This window comes from Anomaloglossus baeobatrachus, chromosome 4 (assembly GCF_048569485.1).
Source record: "Anomaloglossus baeobatrachus isolate aAnoBae1 chromosome 4, aAnoBae1.hap1, whole genome shotgun sequence".
In the NCBI taxonomy this organism is placed as follows: Eukaryota; Metazoa; Chordata; class Amphibia; order Anura; family Aromobatidae; genus Anomaloglossus; species Anomaloglossus baeobatrachus.
In genome coordinates, this window is record NC_134356.1 from 471,830,940 (window position 1) to 471,857,107 (window position 26,168).

A 26,168-nucleotide genomic window follows, 5' to 3' on the forward strand; every position below is an offset into this window, starting at 1 on the left:
GGTGTACTCGCCTGATGTGTGTGGTGTACTCTTGCATTTTATAGTACACATATGAACATGTGTGGCGTGTACTGTGCTTGTTACATTTTTCATGTTTGGGTTGTGCTTGTATGATGTGTAGAACGTGTGCACTGTGCTTGTGTGAGGTGTTTAATGGGTGTGCTGTGCTTATGTGATGTGTCGGATCTGTACTCATGTAATGTGTGTACTCGTATGACGTGTATTGTGATGTTCTGATATGTGTTCAACATATTTTTTTTTTTCTATTAAATAATGTTACTTAAAGGGATTTTCTGTTATAATTTTTTTTAATGGCCTTGTTCGAGAAAAACAATAAAATCAGGACTCCTTAGGCTGGTTTCACACTACGTCTTTTTAACATCCGTCCTTAACGTTATTTTAGCGGAAGTACGGATCCAGTGCAAATGCGTTTTCATTTCAATGCATTTGCAATGGACTCGCGTTAACATCCGTTCACCTGCGTTTGCGTGCGTTATAGTGAGGATCCAGTGACTTGCAGTTTTTTAACATGTTTCAAAAACGCTACTTGTAGCGTTTTTGAGCTCCGTCCAAATACTGCAAATTGCTGGATCCTGACTATAACGCACGCAAACGCAGGTGAACGCTGGCGTGCTGATAGACAGGATCCTGCTTTTGTACTGAGCATGCCCAGAAAGTACTGAGCATGCCCAGAACCAGTCTCGCGTGATCTGTCTATCTCTCTACTCCCTCCCTCACCCTCTCTATCTCTGTCTTTCCCCCTTCCTCCCCCTTCCTCTCTCTCCCACCTGAGAGCTGCGGACACTCGTAACCAAGGTAAATATCGCGTAACCACTTCTCTTAGTTACCCGATGTTTACGTTGGTTACGCGTGCAGGCAGCCCTGCTCCTATCAGCTGCAGACACTCGTAACCAAGATAAATATCGGGTATCCAAGGCCGATGTTTACCTTGGTTACCAGCGTCTGCAGCTGTCAGAAGCCTCCTCCCAGTCTAGTTCCCCTCACTCCCGATCACATGACTCCAATGCCCGCCCCTAAACATCCAGTGCAGGATCCTGCAAAATAACATATGCGTTTGCATACGTTATTTGCTGTAAAAGCAGGATCCGTACTTCCGCTAAAAAAACGTTTTCAGCGGATGTTAAAAAGACGTAGTGTGAAACTAGCCTTATCCTCCTCGGGCCTGCTATTCCTCTCTTCTGCTCTGGTCTTTTTCATTTTGCAGCTGTGATGTTATGACTAAACCACGTGACTGCTGGAGCCAATCACTGAGCTCAGCAGTCATGCAAAGGTAGATTGCACAAGTTGCTTGATTAGCTAAAGTGGTCACATGTGACATTATCACTGCAGCCTGTAGACACCGATGGAGCAGTAGCAGAGAGGCATCACTAGACCAGGTGAAAATCAGTAACTCAGATTGTATTATCTTTTTCTGTAGCGCGAAACGATAAACCAACAAATTTAAATGGACAACCACTTTAAGAAAGTGTGTGTATGTGTGTTATACACAATTTTTGCACAAGCTCTTTGTCCGCCCCTGGAGCAGAGCATACATACCTCCAGTCCATGTAGGATGAAGCTGCAAGACCTTGTACTTGGGGTTCCAGAGCCTCGATCTCGATTTAAGATCTGCAAGTTCTCTCCGATCCTTATAGATGGGGGAGAACTTTTTTTTTTTTTTTTTTTTTTTGGGGGGGGGGGGGGAGGGGAATGAACCTTCTTATAGTATATTTTGCTGAATTAAATCTGAAAGTATACACTACAATCCTATTAGATGGCTTTGTTTCATATCCATAGTACTAATAGTGGCTGAATGAGGAAAATTGGGTCACTGTCCAAGTGCACCTAACTGTGTATGTATTACGAGGGCAACTGATACATATATATTACAATTTCCTGCTTAATATTGTGACATGTTGAAGGATAGATCTATATTATAATTTCCTGCTTAATATTGTGACATGTTGAAGGAATCATAAAACATAAATGATCTATATATCCTGGGCAGATTTATTCATGAATTATTAACCATGTGATGCTCTTAATGAAAATCTGGAAACAATAGGCTGCAGAGAATGCTTTCTGTTCATTTCTCGCTTGTGGGATGTGTGAATTATATTTGCAGTCTGCCAAGGCTGTGTCATGTCAGGACCACACTATAAAATCCAATTTGCTGCTCTGCAGCTGATCAGAGTCTTTGTCAGCGTGCAGTTAAATTGCTGAGGCTGCATGTTGGCTACTAAAAGCAAGGACCTCTCCTCCCCACCCATCATCCCTGTGCTGTTCACCTTGCCAGTGTAGCTGGCTCTGCAGAACGGCGCTGTCTCCAGATCTCCACCACACTCCCCTGGATTCCATGCTGCAGCAGGACCACCACAATTAGCAGAGGGTGCTGTATGAGGAGAGCAGATGTTACGGTGCTACGTCACGTAATCCCACTGATGTATTCAATCTGTGCTTCCTTTTAGAGAGATGTGGATACTTTGCCGAGCCTACAGCTCCTTTATCTCAGCTTTAACAACATATTACGGTAAGATATGGGCACATTGGGTGTCTTGATGCATGGCTGCCTTTATGATTGCTGTGTAATGCCGAGCAGTGGTGAGCGGGGATGTCCGTGCTATGCTGCACTGTGAATCCTCAGCCTACACAATATGTTGCCTCTGGTGTAGAAAAGCAGCTGCCACACCTTCCTCCCCTTAGCCTGCATTCAAGCGCAGATCTAAGGGAATGTGAACTCTTGGGATTTAATTCCTTTTTTATTCTTTGTAAAGAATTAATGTCCTGTTTTACAAGGCTATGCAGCACGCTTCGTGGTGACCGGACACTGACGACCGTAGGCCTCTGGAATTGCCCGAAGTTTGCCTGCAGTGGGTCTTGTCAGTAATAAAGAACACAATGGCACGGGGTATATTGTACTAGACATTGCAGCTGTTTTATCTGAGGTCCTTTCTTATGAAAGTTATACAGGATTTTATGTCTAAATAAACTTTCGCCAGTGCTGATCTCTGCCTGCGAAACTTGCACCCTAAGATCTGACTGTTTTAGTGGCTGCTAAGGTTCTATTAAAGAGCTAAGCGGGGCTGCCGAAAAGACTAGATAGTTGTGTTATAGGGGCTTTTGCACATTTGTGTGGGCACTGTAATGGTTGGTAGAAAAAACTGCTTTGTGGCCATTGTCATGTGATAGAAATGTTATGAATGTTTCTATGTGTGTGAAACACCATTTTTTCGCTTGCATTTGCATGTTGGCTCAGTGGTTAGCACTGCAGTCTTGCAGCGCTAGGGTCCTGGGTTCAAATTCCACCAAGGACACTATCTGCAAGGAGTTTGTATGTTCACCCCGTGCTTGCGTGGGTTTCCTCCGGGTTCTCCGGTTTCCTCCCACACTCCAAAGACATACAGATAGGGACTCTAGATTGTGAGCCCCAATGGGGACAGTGTTGTCAATGTATGTAAAGCGCTGTGGAATTAATAGCGCTATATAAATGAATAAAATTATTATTATTATTATTATTATTATTATTATATAGGGTTCATTCACATGTTGTGGTTTTTCTGAAATGACGGTCAAACTACATTTTTGCCACTATTTCCATAAATTATGGTAAGACTGCGATGTTGATAAGGATTAGAAATCATGATTTATCTTCAGTAGAGATAAGCGGACCCATGGCAGTTCAGTTTGAAAGGTTCATCCGGACTTTAGGTAACATTCTTTTCTGGACTCTGACTTGACCTGAACCCCAATGGAAATCCCTAACTCCGCCAACATACAGCCAGCCATAAACCGAGCACTTCCGGGGGGAGGTTGAGCAGGGTTTTTTATTTCTATACACAATATATCCAATAATGCTGTTAGGTTTTTTTTTTCTTCTCCTTTCTCACCCAGTGCAGCCGTTCAAACACGGCTAGTGGCTCTCACTGGGCTGAGCACTGAGCGTACCCGGGCACAGCGATACTCGAACAAGTGGTGATCATACCTAAAGCACCCGAACTTGAAAACCGATTTCTTTTGTAAAGTCTGTGTTTGGTCTGAACATCAAGCTTAAAAGTTCAGGTCCGCTCATCTCTAATCTTGAGGTTATAACTAATATTGCTTTTGAAGTAAAGGTGGGATATACAGCTGGACTGTTTGTTGCCGCATGTGCGTCTGTGCTTTCTTTTTTGAGACCCCTGCCCAGCAGCTATACATTTCTGTAGCTCCCCAAAAGCCACTGTGTTACCATCTATGGAAGATGAAATAGAGATGTATTTATTTTTTTCTGTCGTAAAAGGACTGTTCTGATGATGCGTTACAGACAGTGGGACGGGATAGAAAGTGATCATTGTGCAGCACAGGGCGCAGAGTTCTCTCACTTGATACCAGCAGCCTCAGAAGCAGGTTATCACTATGACCTAATCCTGCAGTGTTTCACTACTTCCCAGCTACTTGCAGATGAAATAGTTGTGGATCAGTTGTATCGATTTCTCTCACATCCTCCTTTCCAATATGCACTATATATTTTACTTAGCGGAGTGCTGTTTCCTCTCACGTTATCAGATATTGGCACTACTCTGCGACTCCTAAGCTACTTACATTTTCAGAATGGAGCCTGCATATGATTCATTTATTGTTATGTTTTAAGTAAATTCTGCCATTTTTCCAGTAGCCCGATTATTGATGCTTATATGACTCAGTATATTTGTCTTGGGTATCTAATTATATATTTTTAAGTCGAGGACCAGACTGTGTGGCTGAAGACACGTGGCCAAACCACACCCTTATTTAGTGGCCACATGATTTACCAAATAGTAACGGGGTCGGCAGACTGCGCGGTTGATGAGGCGGGAGGTAGATTTCCAACTACTTCAGACTTAATTAAGTGGATTAACGCTACCAGGCAGCCATAACTCATTGACGTAAATACTAATTAAGCCTTACTCAATCCTAGTAACTTAATTCTTTTAAGCCTACAACTTGCATGTACATTTTAATTTTTCAGAAAATGGCTAACACAAATTGTAAGATGTAACAGCACTGCATAGAATTGAAGCTTTGTGCTTACTTCTGCTGGGCATGGTCAGAAAGAGGTATCTTGGTGCCCTGGGCGGATAGAATAGCTGGCACTCCACATACAATAACCAAAGCATGTAAAGCGTAAAGTTTCCTTATACTGTGTGTATATCATTTCTTTCTTAAAATATTTCATTCATTAGATTAATTTCCTGATATATAATTTAATGTCTCCATGCAACAAGTTCAGGCAATTCTACTGATGCCTGCCTAGTCCCTCTGGTAGTAATGTTTCTCAAAGCTCCCTAGAGTTAAACAATAGAACTATGCAATCTCCATTATACAGATCGATGGGTATTCCAGTGATCATACATTTATCACCTATACTGTGGTTCAGTAATAAGTGTTAGTTTATGGGACAGCCTCTTTAATTATTTACTCTGCAACCAATGGGAAGTTAAATGGTTTGTCTTGCACAGCTCCCTTCTTCATGGAGAGGTGACGAGCGCTGATGACGTTGCATCAGAACGCATCTCTTGAGACACATAGATGACAAGCAAGTGTTGCGTGCCTGCCCTATTCTAATAAATGGCACACTTATACGATGCATTGCAATTGTACACATGTCCCAGCAAATGTGATCTCATCAGTACCATGCACCCCCTGGGCAGCATCAGCTGTAATGACAGAGGAGAATATACAGTATCTCACAAATATGAATACACCCCTCACATTTTTGGAATTTTTATACCTTTTCATGAGACAACACTGAAAATATGACCGTTTGATACAATATAAAGTAGTCAGTGGGCACCTTGTATAAGAGAGTAAGTATGTTGTGCCCTCTAAATAACTCAACACACATCCATTAATGTGTAAACCGCTGGCAACAAAAGTAAAAATTGCCAAGTTGTACCCAATTAGCCATTTTCCCTCCCCAGTGTTATGTGACTCATAAGTGTTAAAAGGCGTCATGTGTGACTGGGGAGCAGGTGTGTTAAATTTGATATCACTCACACACTATCTCTTACTTGTCACTGGAAATTCAACATGGCGCCTAATGCAAAGAATTCTCTGAGCATCTGAAAAAAGAATTGTTCCTCTACATAATGATGGCCTTGGCTATAAGAAGATTGCCAGTACCCTCAAACTGAGCTGCAGCAAGGTGGCCAAGAGCATACAGCAGTTTAACAAGACCGGTTCCACTCAGAACTACCTTCTGCTTGGTCGAACAGTGAAGTGGAGTGCACGTGCTCAATGTCCTTATCCAGAGGTTATCTTTTCAAAATAGATGTATCACTACTGCCAACATTGCTACAGAGGTTAAAGGGGTGGAGGGTCAGCATGTCAATGCTCAGACCATATGGCTGACACTACATCAATTTGGTATAGATGGCTATCATCCCAGTAGGAAGGCTCTTCTAAATATGCACAAGAAATCCACATGTGGTTCCTCTTATTTTGATACACAGCCAAGATAAGCATATGTCTGGGGTTCTGCAGCCTGTTTTTTCCACACTATACATACACAGACAGCATGTGCGATTGCAAGCAGTCAGAGACACTGTCACACAGGGTTGGGGTGCGGTCTGACTGCAACTAATCAGTTCACGGGTACTAGGTTACCCACTTGGATCCAGAATTTTACAGTCTGGGTTTGCCCATCACTAATGTAGAGCAATCTCTTAAATACATATGATTTATAAACATACATCAAATTAACTTCTAAATGTATGAGTGTTCTTGTGAGTGACCGAGGAACCACACATGTGAGGTTGTACATACGCATATCCTTAAAGAAAACCCAAGTAGCTGAAGCCACAGCAAAAGTCCTTAACGCATGTTTCACAGTGTTAGTTTGTCAGCTTTCATCAGGGGGAATAAAAAAATTGTTACACCGTGCTTGTGGAAGGTATTTTTTTATGGCCGTGGCATAGGTCACGTGGGCGCCACACAACCAATGGGGCTACATAGGGTGGCGCATGCGCGCATCACAGCAAACCATCCCATACTGTAACCCAAGCAGTGGGTGCAGGAGTGGGGGTGCATCACCATGGCTCCTGAGCATGCACAGATACCACACAGATGTCAAGGGAGGTAGATTTTACTAGACCCCCTAGAGGACTTTATAATTACACTGTCCGATCGCTTCTGCTGATCAGAGCAATGCTTCAGTATCATTCTGATCAGCTGAAATGCTGTTTTCCTGTGAGAGCTGATGCTCTACCAGCATTCAAAGGAAGTGAGTCATGGCAGCCACATGGGTCATCATCTGACCCCACGGTGCCATGCCAACCCATTAGCACCCGTCACAGGGCCGTTGTTGGTGGTGGAAAACGTCGTAATCCCCGCCTGAGTGTATTAGATTGCCCTTTCAGGGTTTGACAACTCTATCTAAGGAGTTAAAAGGCTGTTCAGATCAGCAGACGTGAAGCTATCAGCAAACCTGTGCGGGGTTTACCGCGGGCCCGGGATAGCTGGACACACGTGACCAAGGACATACTGGTACGTCTTTGCTTATGAAGGGGCTAATAAATATGTTAAAACAGGGCTCAATACTGACCCATGAGGTACCCCACTGTTAACTGTGAGCCAGTCTGAGTGTGTTCAATTTATAACCACCTTTTGTTTCCGATCACTGAGCCAGTTCTTAACCCAGTTACAAATATTTTCCCCTATTCCCATTAATCTCATTTTATGTACCAGCATTTTGGGTGGCACTGTATCAAATGCCTTTGAAAAATCCATATAGACAATGTCCACTGCATTTCCCTGGTCCTGTCTGGCACTAACAGCCTCCTAGATGCTGATTTGATTAGTTTGAGCAATCCGTCGTAAACTTATGTTGATACTGGATCATGAGGTTATTCTTCTTGAGATAGGGTACCTTCACACTTTAGCGATGCAGCAGCGATCCGACCAGCGATCTGACCTGGTCAGGATCGCTGCTGCATCGCTACATGGTCGCTGGTGAGCTGTCAAACAGGCAGATCTCACCAGCGACCAGTGACCAGCCCCCAGCCAGCAGCGACGTGCAAGCGACGCTGCGCTTGCACGGAGCCGGCGTCTGGAAGCTGCGGACACTGGTAACTAAGGTAAACATCGGGTATGGTTACCCGATGTTTACATTAGTTACCAGCGCACACCGCTTAGCTTTGCTCTCCTAGCTACAGTATACATCGGGTTAATTAACCCGATGTGTAATGCAGCTACATGTGCAGAGAGCCGGAGCCGGCAGCACAGGCAGCGTGAGAGCTGCGGAGGCTGGTAACTAAGGTAAATATCGGGTAACCACCTTGGTTACCCGATGTTTATCTTGGTTACAGCTTACCGCAGCTGCCAGACGCCGGCTCCTGCTCCCTGCTCGCTTCATTTTGTCGCTCTCTCGCTGTCGCACACAGCGATCTGTGTGTCACAGTGGGAGAGCGCCTTTGAAGAAAACGAACCAGGGCTGTGTGTAACGAGCAGCGATCTCGCAGCAGGGGCCAGATCGCTGCTCAGTGTTGCACACAGCGAGATCGCTAATGAGGTCACTGCTGCGTCACAAAAAACGTGACTCAGCAGCGATCTCGGCAGCGAGCTCGCTGTGTGTGACAGTATATATGTATCACTGCACTCTCATAGATTTGAAAAAGAGTATCAACACATTCGTTTTTTTGCCAAAAAAAATTTTGTTTTATTAATTAATAATCTTTCATATATTAAATTAATAGATAGACTGAGTGAAAAGGGACGTTTCGGCCCAGTTACAGGCCTTCTTCACGCCAATATATACTAGAAAAGAATGTAAAAACAAACAATAATCAATATATACATTATGATACAATATTAACATAGATAAATAGTATGCTTATAGAATATACGTATACATATAGATATTATCATGTCAGCGTTACATTTTCAAAGGACAGTAATATGATACATGTTGGCAGTTCATCATGTAGAATTTAAGAGGAGAAAAAGAGAAGAGTAGAAAAGGAGAAAGAAAAGAAATAGGCAACATGGTATGTAAGAAAGATATAGTATACCTCAGATATTGAGAGATGGGTTATTCAGGTTCTGTACGTGCAGACAAGAAGGAGGGGTTTTTTTTGGGGGTTGTTTCTAGAGGAACACCACTTCAAATCATTAACTCTTGCATTAGGAGTTTTAATGAACAAGTCCTATGGAAGAGGGATATACATGAGAGATCACATATGTGTACCTGTTTCTGGTGTAGCCTCATGCAAGCATTTTTTTAAAAAAGTTGTTTTTTTTTACCTTGTTGGTATTTATGTGAGGTTTCACAAAGTAAATAATTTGAGTCTTTTTAAACCAGGCTATCAAAAAATTATTCTTTTCTTGTGGTCCCTTAATAAAGTTGAGAATTTCAGAATTAGAGGTAAGAAATCCTATAACAGTGAGTTCTCGTATAGATTATATGTCTTAAATACCTTGTATAATAGTACAATCAGTACAGTAGTAGCTGGAGCAAGATGGAGGTAGGTGGAACTATAAAGCATAATCATGAAATGTGCATTCTATGGAAAAAGAGGGATAAGGATGACTCCAGATGCCTTACAGTTATGTGGTAAAATTCTGAGAGGCATATAATGTCTAAAATACCTTATTGGTGCTATCATTGAAGCCTACTTTGTCCTTGTTTATAAATACCTGGGCTAGTTTTATAACTTGCAGACCCTAAAAAATTAAGGGTAAATATTCAAGTGATCTGGAGATTATACAACAAAACCACTGTACCACTCATAGTTATTACCTTGGAGCAATGGTATACATCAGGAGTTACGTAGTATAAAGGGTTACTGGTGCCACTAAGGGACTTGTAGTTAGCTGGAACTTCATGTTGTATGAGGCAGTGGGTAATGGGTTCCTCTATGATAAAAGAGGGCAGTGTTCGGTTACCATAGTTGTAAATAAAGTGTGCACCAAGCATCTGCTGAATAACCTACCTTATCGTCGTCTTCCCAGACTGTGGCTAGTTGTGCCATGATAGCCGGCTTGCAGGCTATTAAGCACCGCAAACAGCATTCTCTTCAAAGTATCTCTTTGGAAATCCTCAATGATTTTACCCCCAGTAGAGGTTAAACTTGCTGGCCTATAATTTCCAGGCTCAGATTTTGTCCCCCTTTTTTTTTTTGAATATTCGCACCACATTTGCTATTAATCAGTCCCGTGGTACAAACCTGTTTATTTTGAAATCTGTGAATATTAAAAACAATGGACTGTCCATCACCATACTTATTCCTTATACTTATTCCTGTAGTACTTGATGGTGTATGCCATCCATGCTTGGGGGTTTGTCAACTTTAGTGATTATGAGGCGGTGTCGGTGCTAGGTTAAGCACATGACATTTAATGGAGAATTTATGGTATCCCTAATCATGTCACCTGTGATGGGATTTTCATGTATAAATACTATAGAGACTAACGCTGTGACATACTGAAGCAGCGCAGGGTTCCCTCCCTTTGTATTCGAACATGAGAACTGCTCCTAAACGTCCACTACCTTGCTTAAGAAATAATTGTGCGGTCTCTTATAAATCTGTCACTTATCAAAACCCCCTTAAAAGCATAACTTTGTTTTATACTTGTTATTAATTATATTCATAAACACTAGACACACAAATTCGGAAGGTTCAGAGTTTTAAAGTGAGCGTGCTATTTACTGCTCCCATTGGCGCCCATGTGACGTCATCGTGGGGTGCTGATTTGTTGTCATGACAGTCATGGGTCAGCTGATGACCGCTCTGTCTGTAATGACGCTCTCCCTGTGAATGCCTCCTGCGAACCAGCATTTATAGGAGATTGTGATTTGTGCTTTACAGACCAGTGTTGATGCATTACTCTATTGCAGAAGCGATTGGATGATCACAGCTTTAAGTCCCCTAAATGAACTAATCAATACTGTTTGAAGTAAAAAGAAAAAAATAGGATATCTTTTAAAAATATGAATCAATGGTTATAATTGAAAGACGTGTTAACAACAACAAATCTCTACTCCCCCTAATGCTGGCTCCATCTCATGTTTCATTCAAGATCGTTACCAAAAAATATGCTACATAAGTCTACCATCATTGCCTGGAAAGCTGCTCTCCTCTAAGCCCAGATGTGCAAAACAAATGATACTCCAAAATTCTTACACTAGAAACCCTAGAATTTATTATCCTCAAAATAAATCTAGCAACCTGGAAACAACACGGTGTAACAAATCTATTGGACATCCTTATGGATGACATCCCAGTCACCTTTGGAGAGATTTAACTCAAAATTGGTCTCCCCAACAAAGAGTATAGAAATTCGCTATACATTAATCAACATGTTTTAACAGAAGAAGTCAATCTTAAATTACCATCTATTATAGTCAATCTACTGAACAACCCCCTAAACATCATAACTTGGAAAACTAATATTTATGAGGTATTTAACCCTAGAACGCGCAATCATAGAAATTTACAATAGAAAACAAGAAACGTAGCAGGCCTGTAAGGCCCCAGGTATGCATTCTAGGGTTAATCAAGACTCAGGCCTTTACAAACGGCCCAATCTAACAACATTGGAAAAAGACCTGGGAATAAAAATTGAGGAGGAGAGGTTTTTGAAAACATTAGGTACTATATATGTCGCGGGCGGGGAGGGGACGCTGCGCTCACCCACTGCTCGGGTCCGGCTGCTGCTCGCTCGGTGGCTCGAGCGGTGGGCCGGATCCCGGGGACTCGAGCGGCGCTCCTCGCCAGTGAGTGAAAGGGGGTGGTTTGGTTTAGGGATATTGTCCGTGACGCCACCCACGGTTGTGGTGAGGTTGTGGCACCACCGCTGCTCTGGACGAGGATCCCGGGAGCGGTGACAGAGAGCAGCTTGGATGTTGTTTTCTCCCCTCCGTGGGTAGGGGGGTTGGTTGTCCCGGGGCCTAGTGAGGGAGGAATGGCAGGCGGGTTCCGGGGCCTGGTGAGGTGCAGGGTCGTGGGGGCAGCGCGGTGCTGCACGGCACAGTGATACTCACTCAGCCAATGATGAATGCAAAGTCTCCGGTGAAACAAACGGCTGGATGGACGGGTCCCACAGACGGCTGCGGTTGTTCTTCTCCCGGTAGGTTGGCGGTGACTGCCTTTCCCTGCACCTGTGTTATGTTCACGGTTCCAATGGCTTCCCACCAGTAACCCGCTCACCAGCTTAGAGGGAGGCTGAGGGAGCCCCTTTTGCCCGCAGGCTCTGGCCCTGGGAACTGTAGCCTTGTCAGTGGCTGTATTTCCCTTCACGGTTTGAGCTGTTGCCTTCAATCGGGTCTTGACTGCTGGGAAACCCCGGAGGTTCTCTTCGCTAACGGATTTGACCGGTTTTACGGCGACTCCTAGCCTGGTCGGGGTCTGTAAGCCCTGCCGAATGGTGCTGGCTTCTCTTCGTTCCCCGATCCGGTACCGGCGGGCCACCGCCCGTCCCCGGTCCTTACGGTTCACGTCAATCAGCCTCTCCTGCAGACGGTCACCACCGTCTGCCAACCTTGCTGTATGTGCCCGGGCCACGCACCCGGACACGGTCAGTCTGCTCCGCTACCACTTCACTCCTCAACTCCTCAAACTCAAAACTAAACTAAAACTAAACTGCCTTCCTTTTCCCGCCTCCAGGACTGTGAACTCCTCGGTGGGTGGGGCCAACCGCCTGGCTCCACCCCCTGGTGTGGACATCAGCCCCTGGAGGGAGGCAACAAGGATTTTTGTTTTGACTTCGGTGTGCCTAGCCGGGGTGTGGGGTGTGTTTTGTATTACCTGTGACGTCCTGTCTTGTCCAGGGCACCACATATACACCAACTCCCCCTGCGTTACTCTTCAAGAAACCTACTATACGGTACATATATATACGGTATATAAGGTACTCTCTTCTAAGTGGCATTTCACGCCGCAAAAATTAAACCTGATTTAGCCAGAAAAATAGCCCCTCTGCTGGAGGGAATTGTGGGAAGGGAAAAAGACCCATATATTTTGGAGCTGCCCAATCCTTGATAATTTGTGGTTGGAAACAATTACTCATGTAAATATCCCGTTCCCTCTAATTCTGCTCTCAATAGGTCGTGAAGACATTCCAAACAAACTTAGACGTATCATCTGCTACATTTTACTAAACCATAAAACCTCTTATAGCGTCAAGATGGAAACAGGTGTTTCCTCCAAAAATAGAGGGCCTAATGGAGAGTTTCCCTCCATAATACATGTGAATGTAGTTTGGAGCTAACAAGAGAACTATAAAAAAAAAATACAACCAAAAATGGCCTCCTTGGATCACAACCTTCACACACTTTTATATTAACGATTCCATTGACTAGGACTAAGTTCTTTTTATGCATTATATATCCAGCTATGATGTCTATATAATAATTGTAAAAATACTCAGATTAACAAACTGTTAACAAAAGGAAAAAGTTCTTAGCTCTTTCCATGTAAATTGCTTCGTTTATTTATCCCCCCCATTTATTACACAATCTAATCACCACCCTTAATTTTTCCTTGAAAACCAATAAAAAAACATGTGAAAGAAAAATATGAATAAAATAAAACCAAAAAAACACAAGTTCAAATCGCCCACCTTTTGTCTCATTGAAAATAAAACCATCCCCCCCCCACATATATGGTATCGCTGCTGTCAGAAATGTCCGATCTATCAAAATATCAATAACCTATTTTGATTGGTAGACAGTGTAATGAAATTTTGTTTAAAAAAACCCCAGTTACGTTTTTTTATGACCTCTGCAACACGGCAATAAAATATAAGAGGCGATCAAAACATTGCATCTACCCAAAAATGGTATCAGTAAAAACGGCAGCTCGGGGTGCAAAAAAAAATATTACTTGGCCCCAGATGCCGATAAAGAAAAACATTGTGGTTCTCGAAAAAAAGGCACTAAAAGTGAAATGTTCTTTATTTAACAAATTTCTGAATTATTTATTTTTGCTCACCACTTAAATGCTATACATGTTTGGTATCTACATACACATACAATTTCGCTACATTTTGAATTTTTTTAATGTTATCCAGTACACTAAATGATAAAATGAATGATGTAAAACGAAAAAAAAAAAAATTATGGCTCTTAGAAAAAGGGGAGGAAAAACGCACAAAAAAAGGAAAATCGCAAGGTGATAAAGGGGTATAACCCCTATAAGGCAAATATAATTGTATGCCCTGAAACGATACTATGGATATATTCCAGTAGACTCAATGTGTAAATTCATTATTTTTTTTTTTTTAAATGTGCCGATCTACTAACAAGTAGAAGTTACAACTTGCCTACCTGCCTGTTGTGCCCAATGTCATTTTTTTATTTGCTGGGCACAGACCGCTCCTGCCGGCGATTCAGCTGCTTCTGATGACAAAGCGCAGGCTTCTTTTCCAATCTGCTCTGTAGATAGGGTGGAACAGCCTACGTCATGTTGATTGACAGCTGTCTCCCCCACTTAGGTAGCGGGGAGCCGGCTGTCAATCAGCATGATGTCGGTTGTCCCTTCTACGTTAGAGCAGAAAAGAAGCCTCCGCTATGTTGATGAAGCCATTGTATCACCAGGAAGAGCGGTTTGTGACTGCTCTTTTCTGGCAAAGAATGGTGCCGGGCACAGTTAGCAACTACATTCTTAGCAGTGCTTAGACGCTTTTTTTTTTTTTTTTTTTTTTTTTTTTTTTTTTAAGTCCCCGATATATTTTTTCAAGTACAATGTGACATATAATTTGCCCCTAGAATAATAACATAAATGGTATGGATGATCAATATGAACCCATGCAATGAGAATGTTCAGATAATGTAAATTGACCTACATAGTTAGGGTACCTTCACACTTTAGCGATGCAGCAGCGATCCGACCAGCGATCTGACCTGGTCAGGATCGCTGCTGCATCGCTACATGGTCGCTGGTGAGCTGTCAAACAGGCAGATCTCACCAGCGACCAGTGACCAGCCCCCAGCCAGCAGCGACGTGCAAGCGACGCTGCGCTTGCACGGAGCCGGCGTCTGTAAGCTGCGGACACTGGTAACTAAGGTAAACATCGGGTATGGTTACCCGATGTTTACCTTAGTTACCGTCTCACACCGCTTAACTTAGCGTGTGCAGGGAGCAGGAGCCGGCACTGGCAGCGTGAGAGCTGCGGAGGCTGGTAACTAAGGTAAATATCGGGTAACCACCTTGGTTACCCGATGTTTACCTTGGTTACAGCTTACCGCAGGCTGTCAGACGCCGGCTCCTGCTCCCTTCACATTAAGGATTGTTGCTCTCTCGCTGTCACACACAGCGATGTGTGCTTATCAGCGGGAGAGCAACAATAAAAAAACGAACCAGCACTGTGTGTAACGAGCAGCGATCTCACAGCAGGGGCCAGATCGCTGCTCAGTGTCACACACAGAGAGACCGCTAATGAGGTCACAAAAAACGTGACTCAGCAGCGATCTCAGTAGCGATCTCACTGTGTGTGAAGCACCCCTTAGATGGTACTTGGCTTAATATCTCCTGCCCTATGCGTTTCCCCCCTCTTTCAGTTGTCCATGGGTTCATTGGGATGTTCTCATGATAGGGATTACAGTCGGGAGTAGTAGCAGAGTTGGTGCCACAGATCTCTCAGGCCAAAGTTGGAAAAATGCAGGATCCCTTTAAAACTTTCAAGTTTTCTAAAGCTTGCAAATTTGTGTCAAGTGTTTGTCTTATACCTGTTTTTAATTTCATTAATAAAGTTATGCTTTCAACCCCTTCACCACCTGGCAATTTTCTGTTTTTCGTTTTTTCCTCCCTTTCTTAAGAGCCATAACTTTTTTTTTTTTTTTTTTATTTTTCTCTCAATATAGCCATATGAGGGCTTGTTCTTTGCGGGACGAGTTGTACTTTTGAATACTATTCATTTTGCCTCATATCATATGTACTGGAAAACGGGAAAAAAATCAGTGTTGTGAAATTGCAAAAAAAAATCCATTATTTTTTTTTATTTTTTACTTACCATGTTCGCTATATTGTAATACTGACCTTCTAGTATGATTCCCAGGTCAGTACGAGTTCATAGATACCAAAAATGTATAGCTTTGTTTTTAGTTTAAGTGGTGAAAAAAAAATCAGAAATTTGTTAAAAAACCCCACAAAAAATATAACCGCTTTTGTCTCCATTTTACAAGACCCGTAGCGTCCTCATTTTTCGGGATCAGGGGCTCAGTGATGGCTTATTTTTGCATTTTGAGCTGTTTTCAATTATACCATTTTCATGTAGATCTGATGTTTTGATTGCATTTTCATGCATTGTTGCAGCGACCAAAAAAACGTAATTTTGATATTTTGATTTTTTTTTGTCCTCGCCACGCCCTGTACTGATCAGATTACAGTAATTTCTTATATTTTGCAAGATCAAGCATTTCTGAAGCAGGCAGTACCAATTATTTTGTATTTTTTTTTGGGGGGGGGGATTAGGTCAAGAGTTTAATTTTCAATTATAAAAAGGGGGGTGATTTTCACTTTATATTTTTTTTTTTTTTTTTTTACACTTTTTGATTGATTTTATTAGTCTCCTAAGGGACTCACACACAAATGCTGATCTCTTGTGAATGCGGCGCTCAGTACATCCAATGTCGTGATGGGGTTAATTAAAGGAGTTGTCCAAAAATACTTTGCAGAGAATCCTTTGCAGGCAATGACTGTCTGACGTCTGGAAGCCATGGATGTCACCAAATGTTGCGTTTCCTCTTTTGTGATGCCTTGCCAGGTCTTACTGCAGCTTACTTCAGTTGTTGCTTGTTTGTGGATTTCTGCCTTAAAGGGAATCTGTAACCACATTTTTTCCACCTAATCTGAAAGTTTCATAATTTAGGGGGCAGAGAGCCTGATTCCAGCAGTGTCACTTACTGGGCTGCTTAGTGTAGTTGATAAAATCACTGTTTAATCAGCAGTATATTATCATTATAGGACTACTTAGCGTGCCGCCATGTAGTTCAACATATTCAAGCGCTCTGTATAACTGCTAGATCTGCAGCAAAGAAAACATTGATTTTACCAAAATGACAGCAAACAGCCCAGTAAGTGACACACAGCTGGAATCTGGGTCTCTGCTCCTACATATGCTGCTCTCAGATTGGGATTGGGTAGCAAAAATCTGGTGATAGATTCCTTTTAAGTTTTGTCTTTAAACATGTGAAATACATGCTCAATGGGGCTAAGATCTGGTGATGGACTCAGCCATTACAGAATATTCCACTTCTTTGGTGTAAAAAAAAAACAAAACCCGGTGTTGCTTTCACTGCATGTTTTTGGGTCATTGTCCATCTGTACTGTGAAGAGACGTCCAATCAACCTCCCTGAATTTGGTTGAATCTGAGCATAAAGTATCGCCCTGTACACTTCAGATATCATCCGACTGCTTCTGTCTTCAGTATTTTAATAAAAACTAGTGACCCAGTACCATTGGAAGCATGCATGCCCATGCCATCACACTGCCTCCACCATGTTTTACAGAGGACGTGGTGTACTTTGGATCATGAACTACTCCAAGTCTTCTCCATAACTTCTTCCCAATATTCTGCTTCAGATTCAGGTTGACCTTAGTTTCAAAATCTGCCTTAAGGCCCTCTTCACATGTCAGTGATTCCGGTACGACTGACGTCTGTGTTGTGGTTTTTTTTTTTTTTTTTCTTTTTTTTTTATAAATTTAACTTTTATTAACATTATTAATAACACAGGAAACACCGTATTGTACAGAATAAAGCACAATGTCAGAACACAAGCATTGTATCGAGGACTTGTTAGCAGATCAAACCCTAAAATATGGGGAGATACAAAGCTCAAGACTGTATAAACAACGATGACAGCTGTAACTGACTACTGTCGTAGGATCAACATAATACATTTTTATACTATATAACGAGGCCACCTTAGAGGAGTGAACAAAACTGGGTCCGTAACTCAAGTGTGAGTTGGCAGAATAGAAGATACTGAGTAAAACATGAACAAGAAAGAAAGAGAGGAAAAAGTCAGAGAAGAAAAAGGTGGGAGGGTTGGGGTCAAAAAGGGTAGGTGAATTTGTCAGGATGGAGGGGGAGGTGGGGGGGAGGTTCCAGATACTGACAGTGCAAATTCAACCTGTCTCCAACAGTGAAATGTAATAATCAGATCCCTTAAACTCTGTCCAGTTATACCAAGTTCTAACAAACTGGTCTTGAGAGCTGTGAATTATGGAAGTGAGGTCTTCGAGCAACATCGTCTCGTTTATCCTGGCGAACCACATTGCCATCGTAGGAGGGTTATCTTTTTTTTCTACAAGCGAGGTATGCAAGCTCTGGCTGCCGTGATTAAGTGTCGTAGTAAAGAATTCTTGTACTTTTTCGTTGAGATGTCACAATGATGTAAAAGGACAAGGGCCGGATCCAGAGCGGTGGTCAAGTTAGTAACTTTATGTATAACTGTTTGTACATTCTCTCAAAATGGCGCCTATATGACCAGAAAATATGCATCAGACTACCATTCTTCTCATCACATCTCCAACAGTGTGGGCTCACTTCTGGGAAGATTGAGTGCAGTCTAGTAGGAACTCTATACCATCTGGTGAGCAACTTAAAACTCGCTTCCTGATCACGGGACGAGATAGAGGATCGATGGGTCAGAGAACATATCTTTTTCCCATTGGGCGTCAGAAAACTGGATTTGAAGACCGTCCTCCCATTGTGATTAAAATTTGGTTTTAGTGTTCCCAGTGGGTGTGTTAAGATAAGCCATAGAAAGGGTATGTCTAATGGGACCCGTGCTTATACATTCCTTTTCAAAATGTGTCATAGAGTTAGAAAAATCCGATCTAGGAGGAAGGGATTTCAAGAAATGTGTCAATTGATTGGCTCTCCATACTCCATACATCGAGGGCACGGGGATTTTGGGAGCTCAAAAGTTGCTCCTTTGTTGGCCAGGCGTTTCCACTACCGAAGTGCAGCACTCTGATAGCCCTCTCTTTCATAATTGACTGGAAAATCCAGTCTTCCACCCCCGGCGGAAAAAACGGATTTCCCGGAACCGGAAACAATGAGGACGATTGGGGGAGTATTTGTGATCTAATAAATGAATTATCGCAACATGCCAAAGTAGCTGCGATTGTGGATTGATGTCTCAGATGTTTTACTCTGCTGGAACCCACCCATGGAATGCCCGGTAAATGTACATCTGTGAAATCCGGTTCCACTCCTACCCAGGCCTTCATCTCACCATTCCTACACCAGTCCAGAATTCTGGAAAGATGAGTAGCTAAGTAATATGATTTGAAATTAGGAAGTGCGGTCCCTCCAGCCAGCTTGGAGAGCGGTGTAGGATCTTTCTGCTAATTCGTGGTGGTTTGTCTCCCCAGATGAATTTAGTTTGGATTGATGTGAGGCTTTTAAAGAATGATGAAGGGACCATAATTGGGAGGGCCTCAAGGATATATAATATCCTGGGAAGCATGTTCATTTTAAAAATTGTAATCCTCCCAAACCATGTGGAAGTGTTCTTCCTCCAGCTCAAGCAATCATTTTGGACTTCCTGTAATATCTTAGGAAAATTGCCATGGAGAGCTCCTCTTCTGAGAAGGGCTGTTCCATGGCATCTGCCTCGTCACCTGACAACGCTGGCATGCCCGATTCCTTAATGTATTATTGAATTCGGTCTTTAAATTCATCCCCTTGTGTCTCCTCCTTACCCTTATCTATTGAGTAAAATGACTCGTAATAGTGTTTAAAGGCATACACTATGCCCGAAAGTGTCTGAGTATGTTGCCCTGACTAATCTACTATAGTTAGTACGTACGTACAATTGGACCGTTGGGCTGACGTCTGTTTTCATACGTACCAGTGACATGGACATATGAAGACCCATTAAAATCAATGCGTCTGTGCACGCATCAGTGATTTCTCACGGACTGTGCACATGTGTGTCCGTGTGTTCCGCACGGAGACAAGTCTGGTTTTTCTCCAGCAGCACTGATGACACACTGACCACACAGAGGTGTGATTCGTGTGACACGTACCGTAGAAAACACGTGTCTTTCAAATAAAATGATTTTCCATACTCTCCTGTCTCCAGCGCTGCGGTCTTCAACGCTGCTGTCACTTGTTTCAGGGCCCGCTCATTATGCTCATGCATATTCACTGCACCGCGGACCCGAAAGCAGCAGCGCCAGAGACCTCAGCACCACGGACAGAGGCTGAGGGGGCAGGTGACTAAAAAGTTCCTGGTCTCCATGTGCTATCGCAGCGCATGGAGAACACTCGTGCCAAAATCACGGCACACAGAGGGCCATAAGCACCTTCAACACGTCCGTTATAAAAGGTGTGTATTTTCCATGGATGTGAAAGAGTCCTAAGGAATATTTTTCCCAAACTGTACTGGCTTCTTTAGATGATATAAATATCAAGGTTTATTTGTACATCTACAATTAGATGCAGCACACATTAATACAGTACAAAAAGACAGAGGGCACTTAGGCACAGAGCAAGATTAGTCATAAACCTTCACATGGCAAGTACAAAAAACAGACAAGATATAAAATGTTGCATACAGAATGACATTAATGCCAGGTGAAACCAGAGAGTAATAGCTGGTGTCCAAAACAAGAGGTACACAAACCGCACATTACAGCCATTTATACGTCCGGACATCAGTACATACCAGCGGTTGTATAAGTGGAAGGATCACCAGTACATTACTTTAAAGTGCCAATGTGCAGGAATCAAAAGACCGACAAAACAAACCCCCCCTATGGCAGGTAACGCGCGTTTCACGTATTAGAGGTACAACGCTTCATCAGACCGAGGAGGGGTGGTGACTCATTGAATTCCAGGACCTTTTTAAAAAGAACATGTGATGGGTCACATGGTGGATGAGTGCCCAATCGGTGGAGCTCTTACGGCGCATGCGTGATCCCAGCCACTCACCCCAGTAAATGCGAGCAGCGTCAGGCCGACGGGTGCAGGGGAGGGGGATAAAACCACGCCCCCTCCTCGGCACCAATCCACCCCGTGGACACCGCCGAGCATGCCATTGAGAGAGCATAGACCGCGCATGCGCACACCGCACCTATAGGGACATAGAGCAAAATAAGAAGACTCCCAAACCGCAGCAGCATATGGAGGTTTAAGGAAAAGAGGGACATATCGGTAGCAGGCAATAATACATAAATAACAGTAATGGTCCCTCATCCTAAATCCATATCCGGAAACATCATAGATGGAGTCCTCTTGTAGATGCTGTCCCAGAAAACGATATGCTCAGGCAGTCATGTGGCAGAAACAAAAAAAGTCCCAGAGAGACAAGAGAAAAGAAGCTGCAGAAGGAAAAACGAAAAATAACATAAAAAACATGCAGCGAAAATACATAAAAAGGATTAAAAAGTATATCATAATACCCCCAGTATAAAAAGCACAGTAGTGGAAAATATCACTCTGAAAAGAGAGGAAAAGGGGGTAAAGAAAAAAAGGGGGGGGAAAGAAGGGGGGAGAAGATGAAACACAGGGATCTAGAGGAAGGAAGCGAAGCTAAGGGACTCATTCAGACCAGACGGGACCATTGTGCCCAGCATAACGATCCATTTAGCCTCTTTTTGGGCGAGAATTTTTTTAAAATTCCCGCCCCTATTCCCACAATGAACGACATCTATACCTGTGACTCTCAAAGATCTCGCATTGCAACCATGGTGATGCCGGAAATGGGGAAGAGTTTTCAAAGTAGAAATGTCTGTCACTGTCTTTGCTGCACCAATGTCTCTCACATGTTCGCGTACTCTAACTCTCAGTTCCCTAGAAGTTAAACCAATATAAATCTTAGGACAGCTGCACGTCGCGTAATAGATGACAAAAGAGGTAGCACATGAGATATAACTCCTGATATCAAAGGTCCGGCTACCATCTGCAGTGGAGAAGGTCTTGCGACGAGAGACATTGGTGCATGCGAGACAGTGACCGCACGGAAAACACCCGCGGACCGGATTCGAAGAACCGAAGGGGTGGGGAGTCACAGGGACATAGTGACTATGTACAAGAAAATCACGTAGATTTCTTGATCGTCGTGCCGTCATTGACGGATACTCTGGGATAAGCTCCCTAAGGGTAGGGTCAGATTTTAAAATTGGCCAATATTTATTCAGAATGGCACGCATGTTGTGCCATTCATGATTATAGGCAGATATGAATCGGGCCTCTCCTGCCCCCGTATTCATCCGACTAGATGGTTGCAGGAGCTCCAACCGTTGTGTTTTTTTTGCCCTATTAAACCCTCTTTTTATGACTCGGCGGCTATATCCCCTATCACTCAGTCTAGATGTTAAATCATTGGCCTGGGACTGGAAATTCTCAGATGTTGAGCAAATCCGCTTCATCCTGAGAAATTGTCCAACCGGAATGGCTTGAATGGTACTAAAAGGGTGGGAAGATGAAGCATGAAGAAGAGAGTTGACCGAGGTGGGCTTCCTAAAGACATCCGTCTGTAGTTGCCGACCACGGTCAACCCCGATCAGAATATCCAGAAAATCAATAGACTGTAAATCATATCTAAAAGTGAGCTTAAGGTTCAAAGAGTTGTGATTTAAAGAAACCATAAAATCCGAGAGCTGCTCCACCGTACCCTGCCACAAAATAAAGACATCATCGATGTATCTTAACCAACACTGCGCATGGGACGCAGCCGGCACGCCCCCGTCGCCAAAAATGTCCCTCTCCCAAAGGCCGAGGAACAAATTTGCGTACGAAGGCGCACAAGCCGCGCCCATCGCAGTGCCTCTGATCTGCAAATAAAACCGGTCTTTAAAAATAAAAAAATTGTGTGTGAGGATAAAGTGGAGCAGCTCCAGGATCAGCTCACATAAGTGGCCATCTCGGTTGGAATTGCTCAGGAAAAAGCGGACTGCCTCCAGGCCATCCTCATGGTTAATATTAGTATATAGAGACTCTATATCCGCCGTAACCAAGAGGGTATCATGATCCACAAAAATCCCGTCGACCCTATTTAGAACGTCCGTCGTATCTTTTATATAGGATGGCAATGTCTCCACAAGGGGCTTTAAATAATAATCAATGAATCGACAAACAGGGTCGCATAGTCCGTCTATACCAGATACGATGGGACGTCCTGGCGGGTGTTCGGGATTTTTGTGGATCTTGGGCAGGAGATAGAAGGTAGGAATTTTTGGAGATACAACAAAAAGGCCGTCAAACACTTTCTTGGTTATAATTCCTTCGTCAAGGGCCCCCTGCAAGATCCGGTGGAGTGAATCAGAAAAGGGGGCAAGAGGGCTCGAGTCAAGTCTGCGATATGTGTTGGTATCCCTTAGTTGTCGGTGGGCCTCCCTTTCGTAGAGGTTGTTAGGCCAAATCACTATGTTCCCCCCCCTAATCTGCCGGCTTGATCTGAACATCACTAAGGGATTGAAGATCCCTGAGTGCGGCTCTTTGAGATGAATTTAGGTTGTCAAATCTGCGTCTTGTGGATAGAGTTCTAAATTCTTCCGTGACTAGCCTAGTGAAAATCTCAATTGAGGAGCACAGAGACAGGGGAGGGAACTTGGTACTCCTGGGCAGGATTGAGGGAGGAAACCTACCTTGTGAGCCAGAGGCTTGTTCCATAAGAAGATCTTCTAGGACCTGTAAGGCCTCTCTCTCAGCCTGATCAGGGGTATTAGGTAATGTGACGTTTTTAGAATGTAATTTTTTCAAAAGAATTTTGCGTGAAAAAATATGAAGGTCTTTTAAAGCTGTAAAAAAATGAAACGAATCAGTGGGAGAGAAACTAAGACCTTTTGATAATAATTCAATCTGCATACGTGATAGGGGATGAGATGACAAATTTATTACCTGCAATGAGTCTTTATGTGATTGTTGTCTAGTTCGAGGGGGGTCCGTATTACCTTTCCCAAAATTCAATTGCTTCTTCTTATACTTTTTATTGGAGGGGCCGATAGCTCTATCCAATGAGATAGGAGCATCTGAGAGCTCAGTATTGGATTCCTCTCCTGATGTATAAGACCTAATGGAAGTAGACCTAGAACGTGACTGGTTATTAAACCGCCTAAAAGGTCTGGATCTATCAACGGTCATCTTCCATTTATAGACCTTATTGGAGAGAAGATCCTGTTGGTCCCTATGGAACTTTTTGATTTTATTCTCCTTCAATTCTGCACAGTGTATCTCAGATGCTCCTATCTCATTGGATAGAGCTATCGGCCCCTCCAATAAAAAGTATAAGAAGAAGCAATTGGATTTTGGGAAAGGTAATACGGACCCCCCTCGAACTAGACAACAATCACATAAAGACTCATTGCAGGTAATAAATTTGTCATCTCATCCCCTATCACGTATGCAGATTGAATTATTATCAAAAGGTCTTAGTTTCTCTCCCACTGATTCGTTTCATTTTTTTACAGCTTTAAAAGACCTTCATATTTTTTCACGCAAAATTCTTTTGAAAAAATTACATTCTAAAAACGTCACATTACCTAATACCCCTGATCAGGCTGAGAGAGAGGCCTTACAGGTCCTAGAAGATCTTATGGAACAAGCCTCTGGCTCACAAGGTAGGTTTCCTCCCTCAATCCTGCCCAGGAGTACCAAGTTCCCTCCCCTGTCTCTGTGCTCCTCAATTGAGATTTTCACTAGGCTAGTCACGGAAGAATTTAGAACTCTATCCACAAGACGCAGATTTGACAACCTAAATTCATCTCAAAGAGCCGCACTCAGGGATCTTCAATCCCTTAGTGATGTTCAGATCAAGCCGGCAGATAAGGGGGGGAACATAGTGATTTGGCCTAACAACCTCTACGAAAGGGAGGCCCACCGACAACTAAGGGATACCAACACATATCGCAGACTTGACTCGAGCCCTCTTGCCCCCTTTTCTGATTCACTCCACCGGATCTTGCAGGGGGCCCTTGACGAAGGAATTATAACCAAGAAAGTGTTTGACGGCCTTTTTGTTGTATCTCCAAAAATTCCTACCTTCTATCTCCTGCCCAAGATCCACAAAAATCCCGAACACCCGCCAGGACGTCCCATCGTATCTGGTATAGACGGACTATGCGACCCTGTTTGTCGATTCATTGATTATTATTTAAAGCCCCTTGTGGAGACATTGCCATCCTATATAAAAGATACGACGGACGTTCTGAATAGGGTCGACGGGATCTTTGTGGATCATGATACCCTCTTGGTTACGGCGGATATAGAGTCTCTTTATACTAATATTAACCATGAGGATGGCCTGAAGGCAGTCCGCTTTTTCCTGAGCAATTCCAACCGAGATGGTCACTTATGTGAGCTGATCCTGGAGCTGCTCCACTTTATCCTCACACACAATTTTTTTATTTTTAAAGATCGGTTTTATTTGCAGATCAGAGGCACTGCGATGGGCGCGGCTTGTGCGCCTTCGTACGCAAATTTGTTCCTCGGCCTTTGGGAGAGGGACATTTTTGGCGACGGGGGCGTGCCGGCTGCGTCCCATGCGCAGTGTTGGTTAAGATACATCGATGATGTCTTTATTTTGTGGCAGGGTACGGTGGAGCAGCTCTCGGATTTTATGGTTTCTTTAAATCACAACTCTTTGAACCTTAAGCTCACTTTTAGATATGATTTACAGTCTATTGATTTTCTGGATATTCTGATCGGGGTTGACCGTGGTCGGCAACTACAGACGGATGTCTTTAGGAAGCCCACCTCGGTCAACTCTCTTCTTCATGCTTCATCTTCCCACCCTTTTAGTACCATTCAAGCCATTCCGGTTGGACAATTTCTCAGGATGAAGCGGATTTGCTCAACATCTGAGAATTTCCAGTCCCAGGCCAATGATTTAACATCTAGACTGAGTGATAGGGGATATAGCCGCCGAGTCATAAAAAGAGGGTTTAATAGGGCAAAAAAAACACAACGGTTGGAGCTCCTGCAACCATCTAGTCGGATGAATACGGGGGCAGGAGAGGCCCGATTCATATCTGCCTATAATCATGAATGGCACAACATGCGTGCCATTCTGAATAAATATTGGCCAATTTTAAAATCTGACCCTACCCTTAGGGAGCTTATCCCAGAGTATCCGTCAATGACGGCACGACGATCAAGAAATCTATGTGATTTTCTTGTACATAGTCACTATGTCCCTGTGACTCCCCACCCCTTCGGTTCTTCGAATCCGGTCCGCGGGTGTTTTCCGTGCGGTCACTGT

At 43.3% G+C, this 26,168-nt stretch overlaps 1 protein-coding gene across 3 annotated transcripts in view; it reads left to right on the top strand.

Annotated features, from left to right (window-relative positions):
* The window catches only part of LRRC49 (leucine rich repeat containing 49), a 230,880-nt gene that overhangs the window by 74,500 nt on the left and 130,212 nt on the right, over positions 1-26,168 (top strand). For all 3 annotated transcript variants that reach the window (XM_075345709.1, XM_075345711.1, XM_075345710.1), the window contains one exon: positions 2,469-2,530. In XM_075345709.1, coding sequence (XP_075201824.1) covers positions 2,469-2,530 — 62 coding nt within the window. The remainder of the gene's footprint in view (positions 1-2,468; positions 2,531-26,168) is intronic.